Source organism: Macaca fascicularis, chromosome 2, assembly GCF_037993035.2.
Source record: "Macaca fascicularis isolate 582-1 chromosome 2, T2T-MFA8v1.1".
NCBI lineage: Eukaryota > Metazoa > Chordata > Mammalia > Primates > Cercopithecidae > Macaca > Macaca fascicularis.
The window spans coordinates 152,316,845-152,338,011 of NC_088376.1; the positions used below are offsets into that span (position 1 = coordinate 152,316,845).

General features: G+C 41.1%; 1 protein-coding gene across 7 annotated transcripts in view; it reads left to right on the plus strand.

The window, feature by feature from the left end:
• The window catches only part of LOC123571792 (tetra-peptide repeat homeobox-like protein), a 93,563-nt gene that overhangs the window by 63,816 nt on the left and 8,580 nt on the right, over positions 1–21,167 (plus strand). Inside the window, exon 1 of one of the 7 annotated variants that reach the window (XM_065539029.2) lies at positions 3,405–8,241. The exons of 5 other annotated variants lie outside the window; for them this stretch is intronic. In XM_065539029.2, coding sequence (XP_065395101.1) covers positions 8,228–8,241 — 14 coding nt within the window. In that variant the 5' untranslated portion in view covers positions 3,405–8,227. Of the gene's footprint in view, positions 1–3,404; positions 8,242–21,167 lie in introns of those variants that run through there. One more of the 7 variants, XM_074033051.1, reaches the window with a different exon arrangement.

The following is a 21,167-nucleotide window of genomic DNA, read 5'->3' on the forward strand; positions in this document are numbered from 1 at the left end:
ATTTGTAGTTGGAGGCCGAATGGCCCTCAGGGGTTGACCTGCAGGGCTTTTAACTTCTGGGAATAGCAGCGAGAGGGTTAGACGTGCCTTATTGCCCCCAATCTGTGGGGTTTTGGAAGAGGGCTACCGTATAGTCCATGCCCTGTTGGTCAGAGGAAAGGAGACAATTTGGGTTTCTGGTCTGCCTGTTGCACAAGTGTAACAATTGCTTTTGTTTAGTGTGCGGACAGAATATTTAAGCCATTCCAGCGAGGTATTTGCATCTTGGTACCCTGTTTCAATGGCTAAAGTTTGCTTTAAATTTTTGATTTATATTACGGTTACTTTGGTTTTGTTGTTGGGTATGAGGTGGGAAATGGTTTGAATCTGTGGGATTGAGAAGGGGGTGGGAGACGAAGGAGAAGGAATAAAGCGTAATTTAAAGAAGCCTATAGGATCCCCTCCAGCGACATCTGCTCCTAAGCCGTAAAATCACTCTAAAGCAGGTATGGGAATGGCGAAGGTAAGGGTATTAATAGAGATAAGTACTGGGTTGCAGTGGTTAGATTGGCAATTATAGGGGGTAGTCCCTTTGGTGAAGTGTAGGTATGGTTTTAGGGCAGTGCAACCCTGTCAGGAGGTTCAACCCTGATTTTTAGTAGTCCATAGAACATCTGACCACTGAGAACATAACTCCCAATTACCCGACTCTTCCTCTGAAGATTCCCACCACACACAAGACAGAATTAGTATTAATGTCTTCCTTGGAGGGACAGAAGTATTTTTCTGCAGAGGCTAGCTGTCTTTGACTTTGGAGATGTCCACAAGGTAAGACTAGACAAGCATCAAATGTAACTATCTGGGGAAAGGGTGATTGAGTTACATTGATAATAAGATATCCTTGAGTAGCTAAGGAGAGAAGAAAAAGATAGATTAAACCCGCTTGAATGTTAATTTTGAAGCTGTTGTTCCTGGAGTGACAGTCAATGATTCTGGAGATAGCGACACTTTTTTGATTCTGGTATAATAGGTCCACCACTTTTCAGTGGTCTGGACTGCCGTCTCAGTCATTAGGAGTACCAAATAAGGTCCTTCCCAGGTGGGTTCGAGCTTTCCCTCTTTCCAGCTTTTGATAAATATGTGATCTCTGGGTTGGTGTTGGTGAACTGAGAATTTGAGGGGTGGAGTTTGTGCTAGGAGGCCTTCAGTCCTGAGGGAGGGTAGGGTGGAAGACAGACAAAATATATAGCTTTTAAGAAACTGATCTTTTGTTTCAAATGTGGGAAGGTCAGTTGTGGAATTTAGGGAAGGCAGCCCATAGAGCATTTCATAAGGGGACAGGCCAAGGTCTTTTCGAGGGGCAGTTCAGATTCTTAGTAAGGCAATGGGAAGGCATTTTGTCCATGGTAACCAGGTTTCCAAGATTAATTTGGTGAGGCGTTTTTTTTTTTTCTTTTTCTTTTTCTTTTTTTTTTTTTTTAAGACAGAGTCTCACTCTGTCTCCCAGGCTGGAGTGCAGTGGCACGATCTTCGCTCACTGCAAGCACCGCTGCCTCCCAGGTTCACGTCATTCTCCTGCCTCAGCCTCTCGAGAAGCTGGGACTACAGGCGCCCACCACCACGCCCGGCTAATTTTTTTTTTATATTTTTAGTAGAGATGGGGTTTCACCGTGTTTGCCAGGATGGTCTCCATCTCCTGACCTCGTGATCCGCCCGCCTCGGCCTCCCAAAGTGCTGGGATTACAGGCGTGAGCCACCGCGCCTGGCCTTTTTTTTTTTTCCTTTTTAGACTCTGGTTCATTATTTCTACCCTTCCTGATGAAGGTGGATGCCAGAGAGTATTGTATTCCCACTTTATTTCTAGTGCTTGGGTTAGCCTTTTAATTATGAGTGTAGTAAAGTGGTCCCGTTGTCTGAATCAGTATTCTCTATTATTCCAAACCTGGGTATGATATGTTTCAACAGAGCTTTAACTACATTACTGACTGTTGCACTTGGGAAGGGGATGGCTTCTACCCAGTGGGTAAGAGAGTCTACTATTACTAATGAATATTTGGGGTGACCTATTGGGAACATTTCAGTGTAGTCCACTTGGATACTTTGGAGTGGCCTTAGCCCTGGATTTCTTCCTCCAAAAGGTTGCTTCTTTAAGGTTTGCTTATTAGTTTCTCTGCACACTATGCAACTATCTGTAATTTGCTTAGCAAGGGTCTGGATCCCCATACACCCATAAACCCTAAGGACTGTGTCACACATAGCATGGGGACCCCAGTGGGTTCCTTGATGAAGTTGTGACAACATTTCCCTCATGAGAGGTTTAGACAACATTTCCCTTCCATCTGGTAATACCCACTTTCCCTCTGGGCTTTCCTCAGCTCCTAATTTTTTTAGTTTTTCTTGGTCTGCAGGGGAAAAGGTGGGGATTGCAGCTGGAGGGGGAAGACAGGGGGTTAGATAGAAAATGGGTGCCTTCTGGGAAGAAGCAGCTTGCTTAGCTATTTGATCTGCAAGGTTATTCCCCCGGCTTCCTGGGACATGAACAACAGCTATTTCTTCTGGCAGCTGTAGATTATCTAATACTTGTATTATTAACTCTTTGTGGACCAGGTTTTGGCCCTTACCGTTAATGACACCCCGTTCAGTTCAGATTTTTCCAAAGGTATGGACTACTCCAAAGGCATATTTGGAGTCAGCGTAGATCCTTCTTGGTTTTGTAGACATTTTAAAGCCTGATTTAGTACAAATAGCTCGCATGTTTGAGCAGACCAGTCATTTGGCAATCTTCCTGATTCTATTTCTGCGAGAGTTTCCCCATCAGCTACTGAGTATCCATTATGCCTCTTTCCTTCAACTACTCAAGAAGTACCATCTATGAAAAGATGCCTCCTTGTTTGGAAAGGGGTTTCACTTAGGTCTAACCTAATTTTTGTTTGGTAACTGATTGGATCTAAACATTTGTGTTCCAGGTTCTCTGGGTTTCGATTCTCTGTTAGGAAGGCAGTGGGGTTAAGTGAATTGTCAGTAAAGTTAAATAATCCTTCCCTGATAAGATAGCCTCATACTGTAAAATTCTTGAGTCAGTAAGCCATCTTCCTGCCTTTTGGTTAAGAATAGTTCCGACTTGGTGAGGAGTAGTCACGATGAGGTTTCCCCCAAAGGTTACTTTTTTCTGCTTTCCTCTGTTAGCAAGGCAGTTGGTGCTATGGATTGGACACATTTGGGCCATTCATTACTGGGTCAATAATTTTTGACAGAAAAGCTATGGGCTGCCGGTGGCCCTCGTGTTTTTGAGTGAGTACCCCTAAGGCTACTCCTTTGTTTACATTGACAAAAAAATGAAATGGCTGTTCTAGGGAGGGTAAAGCTAGAACCAGGGCAGTTACTAATAAATGTTTTAATTTTTCTACTTGTTGTATTTCTGATAGGGTCCATAGAAGGAAGTCTGGCTCTTTTTGGGTGAGTTTTTGGTGTTATAAAGGTTTTGTTTCTAAAGCATATGACTCAATCCATAGGCAACAGTATCCAACCACTCCCTCAAATTTTCTAAGTTCTTGTTTCATTTCTGGTAGAGGTAGGGATATGATACCCTCAATCTGTTCAAACCCTATTTTCCATTTCCCTTTGCTAATTAAGTGCCCTAGGTACTTTACTTCAGGTTCTACAAACTGGAGTTTACTCTTCAAGACTTGTAACCCTTGTTCTCTTAGATGATTTAGGAAGCTGATTGAAAATGTTGTACTTAATCTTTGTTCTCTCCTGAAATAAACGAGTCATCCATGTTTTGGAGTAGGCAAATGGATGAGGGCAGGGATCACTTGCTCTAGGAGTTGACCAAATAAGTTTGGTGATTCTGTAAATCCTTGGGGGCAAAACTGTCCATCGGTATTGCTGTTTTTGACTGGAGTAGGGGTCTTCCCATTCAAAGGCAAACGTGTCCCAGCTGTCCTCTGCTAACAGACGAGCCCAAAAGGCATCTTTTAAATCTATTACTGTGAATCATTGGTGGTTATGTGGACTTCTACCAATAATAGTGTAAGAATTAAGAACAACAGGGTGGGTGTTTCAGACTATTTGATTAATAGCCTGGAGGTCTTGCACTAACCAGTATGACCCATCTGGCTTCTATACAGGCAGTATTGGAGTGTTATAAGGGGACATACAGGGTTCAAGGAGTTTGTCATGGAAAAGGCTTTCAATTACGGGTTTTAAACCTATCCTGGCTTTTAAAGGAATAAGGTATTGTTTTCTTTGTACTACTTCTCTGGGAGTTTTTAATTTGACATGCACTGGAGGAACCCGTAGCTTTCCTTAATTTCCTTCTTTTGACCATATGTCAGGATGAATATGTTCTTCATCTGTGGTGGTAAGTTTACAGATGTGAGAAATTTTCCTTGGTTAATATAGAGGCCTAAGCCTAATTTTAGCATTAAATCTCTCCCTAATAAATTTGTTCCTGCCTCTGGAATGAACAGAAATTTAATACTAGCTGAGTGGTTCTTATATTTGACCTCTGTTTCCTTTAAGATTTTTGCTTTAAATTTTTCTCCTTTTACTCCTGAGATAAGAAGTTCTTGTGAACAAATTACACCAGATGGAGGATAACAAACAGAGGAACAGAGGAGTCAACTGCCTGTTAGTCGATTTAAAAAGTAATAAGCTTGGGTTTGGGTCCCACCTCTATATTTGTCAAGGGCTCTGGGTAGGACTTGAAATAAGCGACAGAGCCGCTGACTCTCTAGCCTTCCTTGAAAGCCATAAGTGGGGTGACTTTATTTTCTTTTTCCCATTCAGGGCATTCTCTTTTGAAGTGTCCTGTTCTTCCACATTTGGAACATTTATTTTGCCCTCTTTTCTCTCAGTAATTTTGAGTTCCCTAGCTTTGCTCTTTTGTACACTTTATATGACCTGGCGAGTGGAGGCTTAAGTTCTTTACAGGTTTTGGCCCCTTGGGTGCTTTGTTGTAGGGTGGACAGCAGAAATTTTGCCTTTTGTTTCTGCTTTTTTTTTTTATCCCTTCGTACATATGCTTTTTGAGCCTCCCTTAAAAACTCCTCTATAAGTCGATCTTTCCAGTTCTCTAATTTTTGTAGTATTTTTGTAATGTCCAGCCAACTATTGGTGACCAAATGGAGCTTTAACATCCCTTATCCACAGGAGTCTTCTAATTCTAGGCCAGCATATTTCCTCATTTGCTCCTTAAGCCTCTCTAAGAATTCCATATGTCCTTCATCTTTTCCCTGTTGTATATTAAAGGCTTTGGTAATATTTTGAGTTTGAGGAACTGATTCCCAAATCCCTCTAATTACCGTATCTCTGAGATCTCTGATATTTCCTTGATGGGCTATATTGTTACTATCCCACTGAGGATCTTCGGCAGGGAACTTTTGTTCAGCTGCTGGGATGCTTTGACCAGGGGAGGGGCGGGGTGCTCACGTTCCCAAACCATCATACTGGCCCTGCAGATCATGCTTCTTTCCTCCCCACCAAAAAAAGGTGCTTAGGATGGACATTAACTTAACCCAAGTATACAACTGGGGTCCTAGGAATTGATCAATTTGATCTGCCACTCCATAGGGATCATCTAAGAGTGGGTTGAGCTCTCTTTTTAGGTTTTGGACTTCTGGTTAAGGGGGTGTTTACAAAGTCAATACCCCCTCCTCCCAGAGACACGTCCCTTAAGGAAAAGAGGGTTGGAGGAGATTCTCTGGAGGTAGTGAGGAAGGGGAAGTTTTGGATATCTTTTTTACATTGCTCTATCTCACGTTGAAGTCTTCCTGGGGGAGGGCATTCAGGCTGGGGACTGCCCCAAAAGTCAGGATTATAAGGTGGGGGAGGAAACAACATGAGAAGGAGAAGGGCTTGTGGCAGTTGCATTTGCTTGACGGGGAGGGAAGTTAGATGTTTTTGGCAGGCAAGGTGGTCTAAAGTGTCCATGTGTTGGTGGACTTTTCTGGGGTTAGGGATCTCAATTTCCTGAGGGGAAGTAGTTTCTGGCTTGTCTCCTGTAGCTTTTAGGGGATAGGGGAGGACAAGCCCTTGCCACCAACACAAGGCATAGTCTTTTTCCTCCTGGGAGACAGGACTTTTGTTATTGACATATTCTATTAAAAGTTGACAAACCCAATCTTCATTGGACCCAACTTTGGCCAAAAAACTGAGGGTTTGAGGATAGGTTCTTGGGTCCAAATAAAACAATATTTTATTATTTGTTGCTTTTTCTTGTGCTTGGTCATTTCATTATCCCTCCAGTAGTTTAACATGAGACCTCAGGGGCATTAGAGGAAACTTTATTGTCTGTCTTGTCCTTTTTATTTTCTATCTTTCTTGTGGTATTTCCTATCCTGGAAGTTTTAGGTGTTTCCTGAGTTTCCCTGAGTCAGCAGAGCTCAGCCTCTCCTAATACAGATTTCTTGCACCCTTTCTCTAGAGGCTCAAGCCCCCATACTGGAGGTTTATTGCACTCCTTTGCTTTCACTTCATCCTTCTCTGGCCACTTCCCTCCTGGAATTTAGGTCCCTCTTAGCAATGCCAGGTCAGTATAAATCCCATGACAGGAAGGCTGTCTTAAGCTGTATGAGGTGACCATGGAACCATGGATCCAGACTCCACACTCACTTCACACTTAATTGTGCATCTCATTTACACACTTTCACCTCCAGGATGTCCCGACCACCAAGGAAGTACTTCACTGCCCCCACAGATTTTCTTACCTTGGTCTGTGCACTGTTACCTGGTTGCCACGGTATTTATTTGTAGACTTCTTTTTTTCCCATGTTGCTGAGAGTCCAGGTTTATTCATCATGCCAGGTGGGTTTCAATCCCTTACTCTTGAGGCAACTGCAACAAGGCAGCAGGATGTGTCTCCTCATGAGAGATGATCGGAGGAGACCCTTCCCTGGAGGAGAATGGGATCCCGGACAAGCCCCCAAATTGTTGGAAACAGGTATTTGGTGCCACAAATAAGAGCCAGCACTTAGACCAAAAATTCTTCAGCAAGGCAATTTTACTTCTGCAGAAGGGTGCTGCTTGCATCTGATGCAATTGCAAGAGCACACCGAGTAGGGTGGGGCAGGGGTTTTTATCCCTAATGCAGCTCCTGTTTCTGTGTCCTTTCCCCAGTAACTGGAGTCGCACTGCACAATCTAAACTAACCCGACTGGCTATTGTTTGAAATTGAATACAGACAATTAAGTGGGAAGGGAGAGGCTGTTCCTGTTACCAATTAGGTGGGAAGGGTTGTTTACAAAACCAGAAAGAACAAGGAAGTTTGATGAGAAACTTATTTCTGGCATCATTTTGTTCATATATCCTTCTTCTGATTTCTCTTAGTTTTGTTTATCTTCTCCCTTAGCTATTAGTACACCTTTAAGACAGGTGTTTTAAAGTCCTTATCTAGTAAGCCTGATTCTGGACTTTCTCAAGGATGGGTGCTTTAGCTTTTTTGTTTCTTCTTTGAAGGGGCTGTGTTATGCTGTATTTTTTGTGTGGCTTTTTAAATTAAAAATTAAGCTTTTGATTATTATGATGTGGTATCTATGTGAAGTCTGATTCTTCTACTTCCCCAGGGTTTTTTTCCTCCCTTTACAATTGTTGAATGCTGTAGTAGTCCTTTACTTTTGAGACTTTTCCTGACTACGTTTACAAAGATGATTCCTTGTCACATATTATCTGTAATGTCTGTTCCTATAGTTGATATGCATCTAGTGGTTTGACAGAGATTTTATTGAATGCTAGGAACTCTCCCAGTCTTTGCAGATTGTCTCTGTGCTGGGACAATCCTTCAGCATTTAGCTAGCCTTGCCCTGAGCCTGGGGTGAAAGCTTACGGTCTTCACAAGTCTTTTTTGAGCATGCATCTTGCCTGGGCATGCCTATGGCTTTCTAAATTCCCTTATATACTTGACTGCTTTTGAACATTCTAATTTCCCAGTGAATCACATAACAGCTGCTCCATGCTTTTGTGTGGTATATTTTGTGTCTCCATTTGTAACCTTTTGCCTCAGGCTTCTATAAGTCTGTAGTTAACTAGCCACTTTTAATGAGCATTCACTGTATTTCCTGCCTAAGTTCCAAGTTGGGCAAACCAGATAGGAACACCTTGCATAAATGCTTCAAGTATCTAACAGACAGCTTACAGTAGATATACACAGTGGTTTGCAAATAAGATCTACTCTGCTTCTTCTGGTTCAAGGAGAATAATTATCTGGATTGTTGCCACTTCAAGACCAAGATTGCTGCCATGCTAGAAAATGGATGGGGTAAGGTGAGAAAAAATGCCACAAAACTTTCTTACGATTTTCAAAATGGTTTTGTTTTTTATTGGGTATTCACCTCATTGCTGTAATCAGGTGTAGACTGTTTTCTAGAGCTCAGACAGAGTTGTTTCAGATAGTTTCTGCTTAATTTTTTCATTGCTTCCCTGGGGAATAATAGCTTGGAAGTTCCTAATCCTACATTTTTCTGACATCCATTTTGATGGCATTTAATTACGTGGTACCAAATCACCGGTTGATGAAAAGCTGAACTTCGCTGGCTGCTGTGTCTGCTAGATGGGGTCTCTCTACCCCTGTGGGAAGACAAAACTTTGCTGCTGGGCATGTGTGGTTATGACCCCACAAGTCCTTCCACCTGCTGCTCAGCCTGTCTGATTGGCAGCCACAGATCAAGTGCCTTTTATTCCTGATCAGGGGCAGTGAGAGCAGACCTGGGCAGTGGATCCCACATGCCTTGGCCTGGGCCTGGGTCAGCTCACACTAATAGACAAGTGATGGCAGATGGCACTTTTTATTGAGCCAAGAGTCTCCATGGTCTGTATTTAGCCTAGCTAACTCCTTAATAATGTATTTTTCTGGGCATTTCACTTCTATTTAAACTTGTTTGAATAGACAGAAATTTTCATCTCTTTTCTCATTCCCTTCCTAATGAATTTGGTAAAATTGGGCTGTGTGCAGTGGCTCATGCTGTAATCTCAGCACTTTGGGAGGCTGAGCCAGGAGGATGGCTTGAGCTCAGGAGTTTGAGACCAGTCTGGGTAATATAGTGAGACTCCATCTCTACAGAAACTCAAAAAATTAGGTTGGCATAGTGTTGTGTTCCTGTGATCTCAGCTACTCAGGAGGCTGAGGCAAGAGGATCACTTGAGCCTGGGAAGGCAGAGTTTGGAGTAAGCCAAGATCATGCCACTGCACTCCAGCCTGCGCAACAGAGTGGACTCTGTCTCAAAAAGAAAAAAAAAATGAATTTAGTAAAATATAGAAGGTTGAGAGTTGTTCAAGATCAAATTGTCTAACATTTTTGCTTTCATGGAATGATCACATTTGAAGCCTGGGTGTCCCTGTACTACCAGGGAACCCTTTGGTTACATTGCAGTGATCCATGGTGGTGTATTTCTCTTTTGTTGCCCTGGAGGGCTCAAGGATTAGATTTCTCAGTGCTTCAGTCATAGAATCCAAAAGGTTTTCAGCTCCTTGAGATGTGTGCTCCATCTTCTGCAGGGTCTAGGCCATTGACCTGCAGGTCTGCACATTTATATCACATTTAGGGACACTGTAGGAATTCTTAGAAAACGGAAAGAAATCATTTCCAACTGGATTTGCTCTCTTCACTCATGGCCATAAGAAATATTTTAATATCTTGTTTAAACTGAGAGAGAGCTGGAAACGTGAAAATGGGAGAATGGAAATCACAACATGCATGACCAATACTACCTGGAAAGCACATGCTCCAAGTGGAGAACAGACCTAAGGTTGCAGGTGCCTGTCGCACATTGCAGGGAGAGGATACGCAGAGCCACTGTGAGCTCAGGGGAGGCACTAGGAAACTTCTCGCCCCAGAGTAGAGACATTACAAAGTATGCAGTGGGCTTGGACTAATTTGATCTTGGTATCAGAAGGAAAGAACTTGGTCTTGTCTACATGATTGTGACCCTTCTGATTCTTCACACAGATGTGACAAGGGAAGTTGGAGAAAATTTTGAGCACAGCTCTCCCCAGATTACTATTATCCAGAAGAGAATAGAGTAAAATTAAGAGGCAGGTAAAATGTTCCACTGGTGACTCTATGATTCCATGCTCCCCAGTTGAATTTTGCCACCTTTCTATAGACACTACAATTGCAGGCCTACAGAGCAATGAGCAAAGGATATCTTTCCGTAAAACCGTGCAGGTTCTTCACAGGTGAACTGAATCCCCTACTCATCCCTCTGCATAAATGCCTCTTTATTCTGCAGGTGTAGAATTAGTGGGTGAGCTGGGCCCTAGGCAGGCTGTGGATTGAGACCTGTCAGTTCTAATAGTAAGGCTTTGGTGACGTCAGATTAGCTAACCGGCTCTAACCATCACCCACGGCTCAGAGGATTGTTTTCTTGGCAGTGCAAGGGGATCTTTTTCTGTTTGATATGTTTAATCCTTTAGTGACTCATAAAATTAGTGGATGCTTTCCTTGAGAGATACTCATTTTTTGGTTTGCATTCACTTCTCAGACTAAATGACTTTTATTTACTTGCTTTATTAGTTCTCAGGGTCCATATTCTTATGTTATCTAGTTATTTTAGATCCAGACATTACTAATTTCATATTCCTATTGGTCAAGGAAGGGATAGGTTTTAACTGCAGAATTTTACTAAATATACTTGCTTTTACTTCTCTCATCTTTATCAATCAATTCAAAGTATTATCTAAGAAGTCTTCTATAGTTTGAGTAATTTTTAAAAATTATATACATAGAAATAAAATAATTTTAAATCATTTAGAAGGAAATTAGATTCTTTATTCAAAACACTGGCTTATCAAGAGAGTATAACCTTACATTCTCACAAAATATCTAACAATAATTTCTCATGAAGATACATCTTACCCCAGTTTTAATTTCACAAATTAATTAATTAATTGATTTCAGACAGGGTCTCATTTGTTGCCCAGGCTGGAGTGCAGTGGTACCATCACAGTTTACTGCAGCCTCAACCTCCTGGGCTCAAGCGATCCTCCCACCTCAGCCTCCTGAGTAGCTGGTACCACAGTCATGCTCCACCACACCTGGCTAGTTTTTTGTTTTGTTAGTAGACATGGGGTTTTGCCATGTTGTTTGGGCTGATCTGGAACTTCTGGGCTCAAGCAATCCCAGAGAGCTGGCATTACAGGCATGAGCCACCGTGCTGGGCCTGACTTCTCAAATTTAAATTAATGGTGTCAGCACATAAGCATGTACCCTAGTGGCTAGAATATTTCAAATTAGAGACAGTGACTATGAGGTTGCAGTTGCTTTAAAAAATAAAGAAAACAAAATGATTATGGTAGTGATAACCCCTTTTGTGGCTCCCAAAGGTGTAATCTCTCAAATTTATTGAGGAGAAAATTGATGATAGTCATGACAATGATGATGAAGTTGACAATTATGATAATGCAAAGCCAAAGTATGCTCTTTCACATAGCTCAGGTACCTCACTAGGTGTTGGATGTAAATCACAGTATTTGCACATCATCTCTACCCTGAGAGATATGCACGATTACACTGGTGCTGCAGATGTGACGATAGACATGCCCTCACTCCCTTCCTTCGCCCTGTAACCTGCCCACCCCCAAGGGCATAAGTGCCAAACTTGTGAGGTTGCTTCCTTTTCCACTGCTCTCCTGACCACTGGCTCAGGTGCATCGACCTTAGCATTCTTCACTAGTTTGTGGCCCATTTGATTATTCCATGTATCACAGACTGTCCATGATTTGGTAACTACAGGTTGCAAAATGTTTAAAGTGATTGCTTCCTTAATCAAGGTAGTAAAGGGAATCTTACCTATGTTACCTTTCTCCAGAAGGAAATTCAGGCTTCACTGTCTGCTTTGAGAGATTTTTATGGTGACTTTTCAAAGATATGTTCAGATTGTTCTTTGACATTTCTTGCTCTGTGTTTTCTTAATCTACGCACTTAGCTTTTCTCTTGTCTTCTGCAATGTGGCCTTTCCAAATGTGACCTATCTCAGAATTTTCTTCCATGTTATTTTTCCTGTGATTTATGTCATTATCTTCTAAATCTCAAGTCTCTCTGAGAATAGCTTGCCTTTTCCCATGTGTAAAATGCAATTTTCGGGGCTTAGCTCATTGGGCAAGCCAGGTCTCAGCATCTGACACTCCTAAGAACCATATTTGAAGAAAGTCTCCTAGCTCATCCTGCTGATGGAAAGGGTTTCTTTTCTGTCCCCTTATCTCCTAAACCATGCTGTGCAAGTCAGGAGGTGAGCATGGTGTGGCACAGTGGGAGGATTCATACTGGGAGGATTTCTTTTAGCTCGTTTTTATGCAATATTCACATGCTTCAGGATTTTTTTTTAATATACTTTAAGTTCTAGGGTACATGTGCACAACATGCAGGTTTGTTACATATGTATACATGTGCCATGTTGGTGTGCTGCACCCATCAACTCGTCAGCACCCATCAACTCATCATTTACATCAGGTATAACTCCCAGTGCCATTCCCCCGCTCCCCGCTCCCCACAATAGGCTCCGGTGTGTGATGTTCCCCTTCCCATGTCCAAGTGATCTCATTGTTCAGTTCCCACCTATGAGTGAGAACATGCGGTGTTTGGTTTTCTGTTCTTGCGATAGTTTGCTGAGAATGATGGTTTCCAGCTGCATCCATGTCCCTACAAAGGACACGAACTCATCCTTTTTTATGGCTGCATAGTATTCCATGGTGTATATGTGCCACATTTTCTTAATCCAGCCTGTCACTGATGGACATTTGGGTTGATTCCAAGTCTTTGCTATTGTGAATGGTGCTGCAATAAACATACGTGTGCATGTGTCTTTATAGCAGCATGACTTATAATCCTTTGGGTATATCCCCAGTAATGGGATGGCTGGGTCACATGGTATTTCTAGTTCTAGATCCTTGAGGAATCACCACACTGTCTTCCACAATGGTTGAACTAGTTTACAATCCCACCAACAGTGTAATAGTGTTCCTATTTCTCCACATCCTCTCCAGCACCTGTTGTTTCCTGACTTTTTAATGATTGCCATTCGAACTGGTGTGAGATGGTATCTCATTGTGATTTTGATTTGCATTTCTCTGATGGCCAGTGATGACGAGCATTTTTTCATGTGTCTGTTGGCTCTATGAATGTCTTCTTTTGAGAAATGTCTGTTCATATACTTTGCCCACTTTTTGATGGGGTTGTTTGATTTTTCTTGTGAATTTGTTTGAGTTCTTTGCAGGTTCTGGGTATTAGCCCTTTGTCAGATGAGTAGATTGCAAAAATTTTCTCCCATTCTGTAGGTTGCCTGTTCACTCTGATGGTAGTTTCTTTTGCTGTGCAAAAGCTCTTTAGTTTAATTAGATCCCATTTGTCAATTTTGACTTTTGTTGCCATTGCTGTTGGTGTTTTAGACATGAAGTCCTTGCCTATGGCTATGTCCTGAATGGTATTACCTAGGTTTTCTTCTAGAGTTTTTATGGTTTTAGGTCTAACATTTAAGTCTCTAATCCATCTTGAATTAATTTTCATATAAAGAGTAAGGAAAGGATCCAGTTTCAGCTTTCTACTTATGGCTAGCCAATTTTCCCAGCACCATTTATTAACTAGGGAATCCTTTCCCCATTTCTTGTTTTTGTCAGGTTTGTCAAAGATCAGATGGCTGTAGATGGGTGGTATTATTTCTGAGGGCTCTGTTCTGTTCCATTGGTCTAGATCTGTGTTTTGGTACTAGTACCATGCTGTTTTGGTTACTGTAGCCTTGTAGTATAGTTTGAAGTCAGGTAGCGTGATGCCTCCAGCTTTGTTCTTTTGACTTAGGATTGTCTTGGCAATGTGGGGTCTTTTTTGGTTCCATATGAACTTTAAAGCAGTTTTTTCCAATTCTGTGAAGAAAGTCATTGGTAGCTTGATAGGGATGGCATTGAATCTATAAATTACCTTGGGCAGTATGGCCATTTTCACAATATTGATTCTTCCTATCCATGAGCATGGTATGTTCTTCCATTTGTTTGTGTCCTCTTTTATTTCACTGAGCAGTGGTTTGTAGTTCTCCTTGAAGAGGTCCTTTACATCCCTTGTAAGTTGGATTCCTAGGTATTTTATTCTCTTTGAAGCTATTGTGAATGGGAGTTCATTCATGATTTGGCTCTCTGTTTGTCTGTACTGGTATATAAGAATGCTTGTGATTTTTGCACATTAATTTTGTATCCTGAGACTTTGCTGAAGTTGCTTACTAGCTTAAGGAGATTTTGGGCTGAGATGATGGGGTTTTCTAAATATACAATCGTGTCATCTGCAAACAGGGACAATTTGACTTCTTCTTTTCCTAACTGAATACACTTTATTTCTTTCTCTTGCCTGATTGACCTAGCCAGAACTTCCAACACTATGTTGAATAGGAGTGGTGAGAGAGGGCATCCCTGTCTTGTGCCAGTTTTCAAAGGGAATGCTTCCAGTTTTTGCCCATTCAGTATGATATTGCCTGTGGATTTGTCATAAATAGCTCTTATTATTTTGAGATACATTCCATCAATACCGAATTTATTGAGAGTTTTTAGCATGAAGGGCTGTTGAATTTTGTCAAAGGCCTTTTCTGCATCTATTGAGATAATCATGTGGTTTTTTTCTTTGGTTCTGTTTATATGCTGGATTACATTTATTGATTTGCATATGTTGAAGCAGCCTGGCATCCAGGGATGAAGCCCACTTGATCATGGTGGATAAGCTTTTTGATGTGCTGCTGGATTCGGTTTGCCAGTATTTTATTGAGGATTTTTGCATCAATGTTCATCAGGGATATTGGTCTAAAATTCTCTTTTTTTGTTGTGTCTCTGCCAGGCTTTGGTATCAGGATGATGTTGGCCTCGTGAAATGAGTTAGGGAGGATTCCCTCTTTTTCTATTGATTGGAATAGTTTCAGAAGGAATGGTACCAGCTCCTCCTTGTACCGCTGGTAGAATTCGGCTGTGAATCCGTCTGGTCCTGGACTTTTTTTGGTTGTTAGGCTATTAATTATTGCCTCAATTTCAGAGCCTGTTATTGGTTTATTCAGGGATTCAACTTCTTCCTGGTTTAGTCTTGGGAGAGTGTAAGTGTCCAGGAAATTATCCATTTCTTCTAGGTTTTCTAGTTTATTTGCATGGAGGTGTTTATAGTATTCTCTGATGGTAGTTTGTATTTCTGTGGGGTCGGTGGTGATATCCCCTTTATCATTTTTTATTGCATCTATTTGATTCTTCTCTCTTTTCTTCTTTTAGTCTTGCTAGCGGTCTATCAGTTTTGTTGATTCTTTCAAAAAACCAGCTCCTGGATTCATTGATTTTTTGGAGGGTTTTTTGTGTCTCTATCTCCTTCAGTTCCGCTCTGATCTTAGTTATTTCTTGCCTTCTGCTAGCTTTTGAATGCGTTTGCTCTTGCTTCTCTAGTTCTTTTAATTGTGATGTTAGGGTGTCAATTTTAGATCTTTCCTGCTTTCTCTTGTGGGCATTTAGTGCTATAAATTTCCCTCTACACACTGCTTTAAATGTGTCCCAGAGATTCTAGTATGTTGTATCTTTATTCTCATTGGTTTCAAAGAACATCTTTATTTCTGCCTTCATTTCATTATGTACCCAGTAGTCCTTCAGGAGCAGGTTGTTCAGTTTCCATGTAGTTGAGCGGTTTTGATTGAGTTTCTTAGTCCTGAGTTCTAGTTTGATTGCACTGTGGTCTGAGAGACAGTTTGTTATAATTTCTGTTCTTTTACATTTGCTGAGGAGTGCTTTACTTCCAACTATGTGGTCAATTTTGGAATAAGTGCGATGTGGTGCTTAGAAGAATGTATATTCTGTTGATTTGGGGTGGAGAGTTCTGTAGATGTCTATGAGGTCCGCTTGGTGCAGAGTTGAAATCAATTCCTGGATATCCTTGTTAACTTTCTGTCTCGTTGATCTGTCTAATGTTGACAGTGGGGTGTTAAAGTCTCCCATTATTATTGTATGGGAGTCTAAGTCTCTTTGTAAGTCTCTAAGGACTTGCTTTATGAATCTGGGTGCTCCTGTATTGGGTGCATATATATTTAGGATAGTTAGCTCTTCCTGTTGAATTCATCCCTTTACCATTATGTAATGGCCTTCTTTGTCTCTTTTGATCTTTGATGGTTTAAAGTCTGTTTTATTAGAGACTAAGATTGCAACCCCTGCTTTTTTTTTGTTCTCCATTTGCTTGGTAGATCTTCCTCCATCCCTTTATTTTGAGCCTATGTATGTCTCTGCATGTGAGATGGGTCTGCTTCAGGATGTTTTCTAATAAAAATGATCTGTTAGCACAGAAGTAGCTATGTACCTTTTCTTATAATACATGCAAGTAGAAAGCATATAGAGATGGGATGTGCACTTCACAGATTCAGTTGTGTATGATTCACACGACGTGGAGACAGCTGGATGATTAGAGCTTAGTTTTCTGTTGTCCTGGTATTCCATGGGCACCACTCCATAAGTGGATGATCATGAATGTATCCCATGTGTCACTTTCCAATACTCTAGAAAAAGTTTTCCAACTCTACCTGGGGAAATTCTCTTATATAGAAATATAATTTCCCATCAGTTTTAAAGGAATGATCCACATAAAACATGATTTCTTAAATGTTACTGCAATTCAAGGCACCTGAAGAATTCTGCCTTTTCTGTACACATTTATATTGGCAGGACTGTACACATTTATATTGGCAGGACACACACTGAGTTCTGTGTCCTCAGTTTACAAATGATTAAAACTAATACTTAGCTGGTTTTACGATGGTATGTATTTTATTTTTAAAACTGAAATAAACTGATTGAAGTAAAGCTTGTGTTTCCCAGAAATTATATGATAGAAGGGAATTTCATAATTATTTTGTTTTATATTTTTGCAACATCTTTTAAATGTTATATATTTAATATTTTTCTTTTTAAAGCATTTCCAGTATCAAGATATCTGTATATATCTTATTACTTACATGAAATAGAACTACAGAAATAGGTATACTCCATTTATAAGCACACAGAAGACAAGAAACCATTTAGTGCTGTGTGCTTAATAATTGGTTGGACCTATGAAGCTTGGGGACTACTGGGACGTTAGATTAATATTTTCTGTTTTTTCTCCTGGGCACATCAAGGGAGCAAATCCAAATTTTCTTAATGTGTGAATGGAGAGAACTTTTTTACTAAATTGATTAATAATTCAGAAAAGATTAACCTTTGCTAATGCTACTCTATGGAATTTATATTTTAGATAATGAAACTTTTTCATAGGTTTCAGACCAATTACCTAACTAGGCTCAGAATACATAAATTTTCATGGCTTCTCAGCATTTCTGCCCTTCCTTAGTTAGCTATAAAACCACACTGCTCTAAATAGTTGTGAAAATAATTTAGCCTTACACACTTGATTTTCGGATGATAAAATTGTAGGAATATGTTACTGGTCCCATTTTGCGTGTTATGTACCCCATATCTATACACCTTGGATTAAAACTGATTGAAAGTAAATACCTGCATACCATAGGGAAATACTCCATGAATAGGTCTCTACTAAATTCTCTAGTGTAATTGTTACAATTAGGACCCCTACTTTGGAAAAATATCATTGCTTACTCAAGGAAGACATGAAAGCCTGGATTTCTATGGGGAATCATCTCTCAGGGTGAGGGCGGATACCTGTTTTCCCATTAAAATACTAAAAAAGAGTGACCCCAAATCTATTTGAATTGTGCTTATATTTTCCACCTTGATTTTACACGCCTAACATTGGAAAGAAACATTTTGGAATGTGGTCCAGCTAATAATTGATTACTCACTTAGGCTAGGGTTTTGTGGCATGATAATAAAACATATGTAAAATGAATTTTAGAGGATTCAGAGAACTAAAATTTCATCAGAGACCTACAACCAGCGTTGTTAAATAGAGTCTGCTATTTCTTTTTTTTTTTTTTTTTTTGAGATGGAGTCTTGCTCAGTCACCCAGGCTGGAGTGTGGTGGCGCGATCTCGGCTCACTGCAAGCTCCACCTCCCGGGTTCTTGCCATTCTCCTGCCTCAGCCTCCCAAGTAGCTGGGAGTACAGGTGCCCGCCACTATGCCCGGCTAGTTTTTTGTATTTTTATTAGAGACGGGGTTTCACCGTGTTAGCCACGATGGTCTCGATCTCCTGACCTCGTGATCTGCCCGTCTCGGCCTCCCAAAGTGCTGGGATTACAGGTGTGAGCCACCACGCCCGGCGAGTCTGCTATTTCAATGGTAACTTTTCCTCTCTCATTTAGACAGGGATCCTTGAAGAAATCTTTCAGAGACTTGCGTTAGCTTCCCAAGCCGGGTATATGAGGAACCACATAATAAAAAGAATAGCTAGCATTTCTATTAAGATCATTATGTGTCAGAAAAATTTCCATGTTGGAGAAAATTCCATGTGCTGATGCATAGAATGTATATTCGGTGGTTCAATAAAATATTCTGTATATATCTGTTAAGTTCACGTGTTCTAAGATATGGTTTAAATCCATTGTTTCTTTGTTGACTTTCCGTGTTGATGACCTGTCTAGTGCTATCAGTGGAGTACTGAAGTCCTCACTATTATTGTGTTGCTGTCTATCTCATTTCTTAGGTCTATTAGTAATTATTTTATGAATTTGGGAGCTCTAGTGTTAGGTGCATATATGTTTAGGATTGCGATATTTTCCTGTTGGACAAGGCCTCTTATTATATAATGTTCCTGTTTGTATCTTTTAACTGCTGTTGTTTTAAAGTTTGTTTTGTCTGATATAAGAATAGCTATTCTGGCTCACTTTTGGTGTCAGTTTGCATGAAATGCCTTTTTCCATCCCTTTACTTTATGTGAATCCTTATGTGTTAGGTGATTCTCCTGAAGGCAGCAGATAATTGATTGGTGAGTTCTTATCCATTCTGCAGTTCTGTATCTTTTAAGTGGAGCATTTAGCCCATTTACATTCAATATTAGTATTGAGATGTGAGGTGCCATTTCATTCATTGTGCTATTTGTTGCCTGTGTACCTTAATTTTTTTGTTTGATGTTTTTGCTTTTTAAATTGTATTTTCCTTTTATAGGTGCTATGTTATTTATGGTTTAAAGAGGTTCTGTTTTGATATGTTTCCAGGATTTGTTTCAAGATTTAGAGCTCCTTTTAGTAGCTCTTATAGTAGTGGTTTGGTAGTGGCAAATTCTCTCAGCATTTGTTTGTCTGAAAAAGACTGTATCTTTCCTTCATATATGATGCTTAGTTTTGCAGGATATAAAATTCTTGGCTGATAATTGTTTTGTTTGAGGAAGCTGAAGATAGGGCCCCAGTCCCTTCTAGCTTGTAGAAGGGTTTCTGCTGATAAATCTGTTGTTAATATGTTAAGTTTTCCTTTGTAGGTTACCTGGTGCTTTTGTCTCACAGTTCTTAAGATTCTTTCCTTCATCTTAACTTTAGATAACCTGATGACAGTGTGCCCAGGCAATGATCTTTTTGCAGTGAATTTCCCAGGTGTTCTTTGTGCTTCTTGTATTTGGATGTCTAGGTCTCTAGCAAGGCTGGGGAAGTTTTCCTCCGTTATTCCCCCAAATATTTTTCCCAACTTTTAAATTTCTCTTCTTCCTCAGGAACACTGATTATTCTTAGGTTTGGTCATTTAACATAATCCCAAACTTCTTGGAGACTATGTTCATATTTTCTTATTCTTTTTTATTTGTCTTTGTTGGATTGGGTTAATTCGAAGACCTTGTCTTTGAGCTCTGAATTTCTTTCTTCTACTTGTTCAATTCTATTGCTGAGACTTTCCAGAGCATTTTGCATTTCTATAATTGTTTCAATGTTTCCTGGTCCAATGTTTCCTGAACTTTTGATTACTTTTTCTTTATGCTATCTATTTCCTTGAATATTTGTACCCCCCTCCTCTACTTCTTGTATCATATTTTTTTTTTATTTCCTTGCATTGGGCTTCACTTTTCTCTGGTGCCTCCCTGATTAGCTTAATAACTAACCTCCTGATTCTTTTTCAGGTAAATCAGGGATTTCTTCTTGGTTTGGATCCATTGCTGGTGAGCAGGTGTGATTTTTTTTGGGGGGGTGTTAAAGAGCTTTGTTTTGTCATATTGCCAGAGTTCATTTTCTTGTTCCTTCTCATCTGGGTAGGCTCTGTCAGAGGGAAGGTCTAGGGCTGAAAGCTGTTTTTCAGATTCTTCTGTCCCATGGGGTGTTCTCTTGATGTAGTACTCTTCCCCCTTTTCCTAGGGATGTGGCTTCCTGAGAGCCAAGCTCTTCTGGGTCTAGCCATCCAGCAAGTCTACCAGGCTCCAGTCTGGCACTGGGGGTTGTCCGCACAGAGTCCTGTGATGTGAACCGTCTATGGGTCTCTCAGCCATGGATACCAGCACCTGTTCTGGTGGAGGTGGCAGGGGGTGAAATGGACTCTGTGAGAGTTCTTCACTTTGGTGGTTTAATGTTCTATTTTTGTGCCGGTTGGCCTCCTGCCAGGAGGTGGTGCTTTCCAGAGAGCATCAGCTATGGTAGTATGGAGAAAACCGTCAGTGGGTGGGGCTCTAGACCTCTCATGAGAATATACCCTTTGTCTTCAGCTACCAGGGTGGTTAGGGAAGGCCCATCAGGTGGGGGCAGGGCTAGGCGTGTCTGAGCTCAGACTCTCCTTGGGTGGATCTTGCTGTGGCTGCTGTGGGGGATGGGAGTGAGGTTCTCAGGTCACTGGAGTTGTGTACCTAGGAGAATTATGGCAGCCTCTGCTGAGTCATACAGGTTGTCAGGGAAGTGGGGGGAAAACCAGCAGTCACAGGCCTCACACAACTCCCACACAATCTTGAAGGGCCAGTCTCACTCCCACTGTGCCCCCTCCTAACAGCAACGAGTCTGTTTCCAGGCAGTGGCTGAGCAGGGCTTGAGCACTTGCCTCAGGCTACCCACCTCCCAGCTGGGAAAGAAAAGGGCTTTGGTTTTTCTCCCCACCTTTAGAGTCTGCCTGCTGGGTTCACACTGTCCCCTGAGTTCTGGCCAGGAGGCTTCTTGCCCAGTTCAACTTGTTACAAAGTTCAGTTGGAGATTTTCTTCTCCCTGTGGCATTTTCCACACACCTCTGGCCGCCCCGCTGAAGGATCTCTGTGGTGCCAGGCAGGAATGCCCTGCTTGGGGACCCAGCAAGCTCCCAGAGCCTTTCTTGCTGCTTCCTCTACCCCTGTATTTCACTCAGTT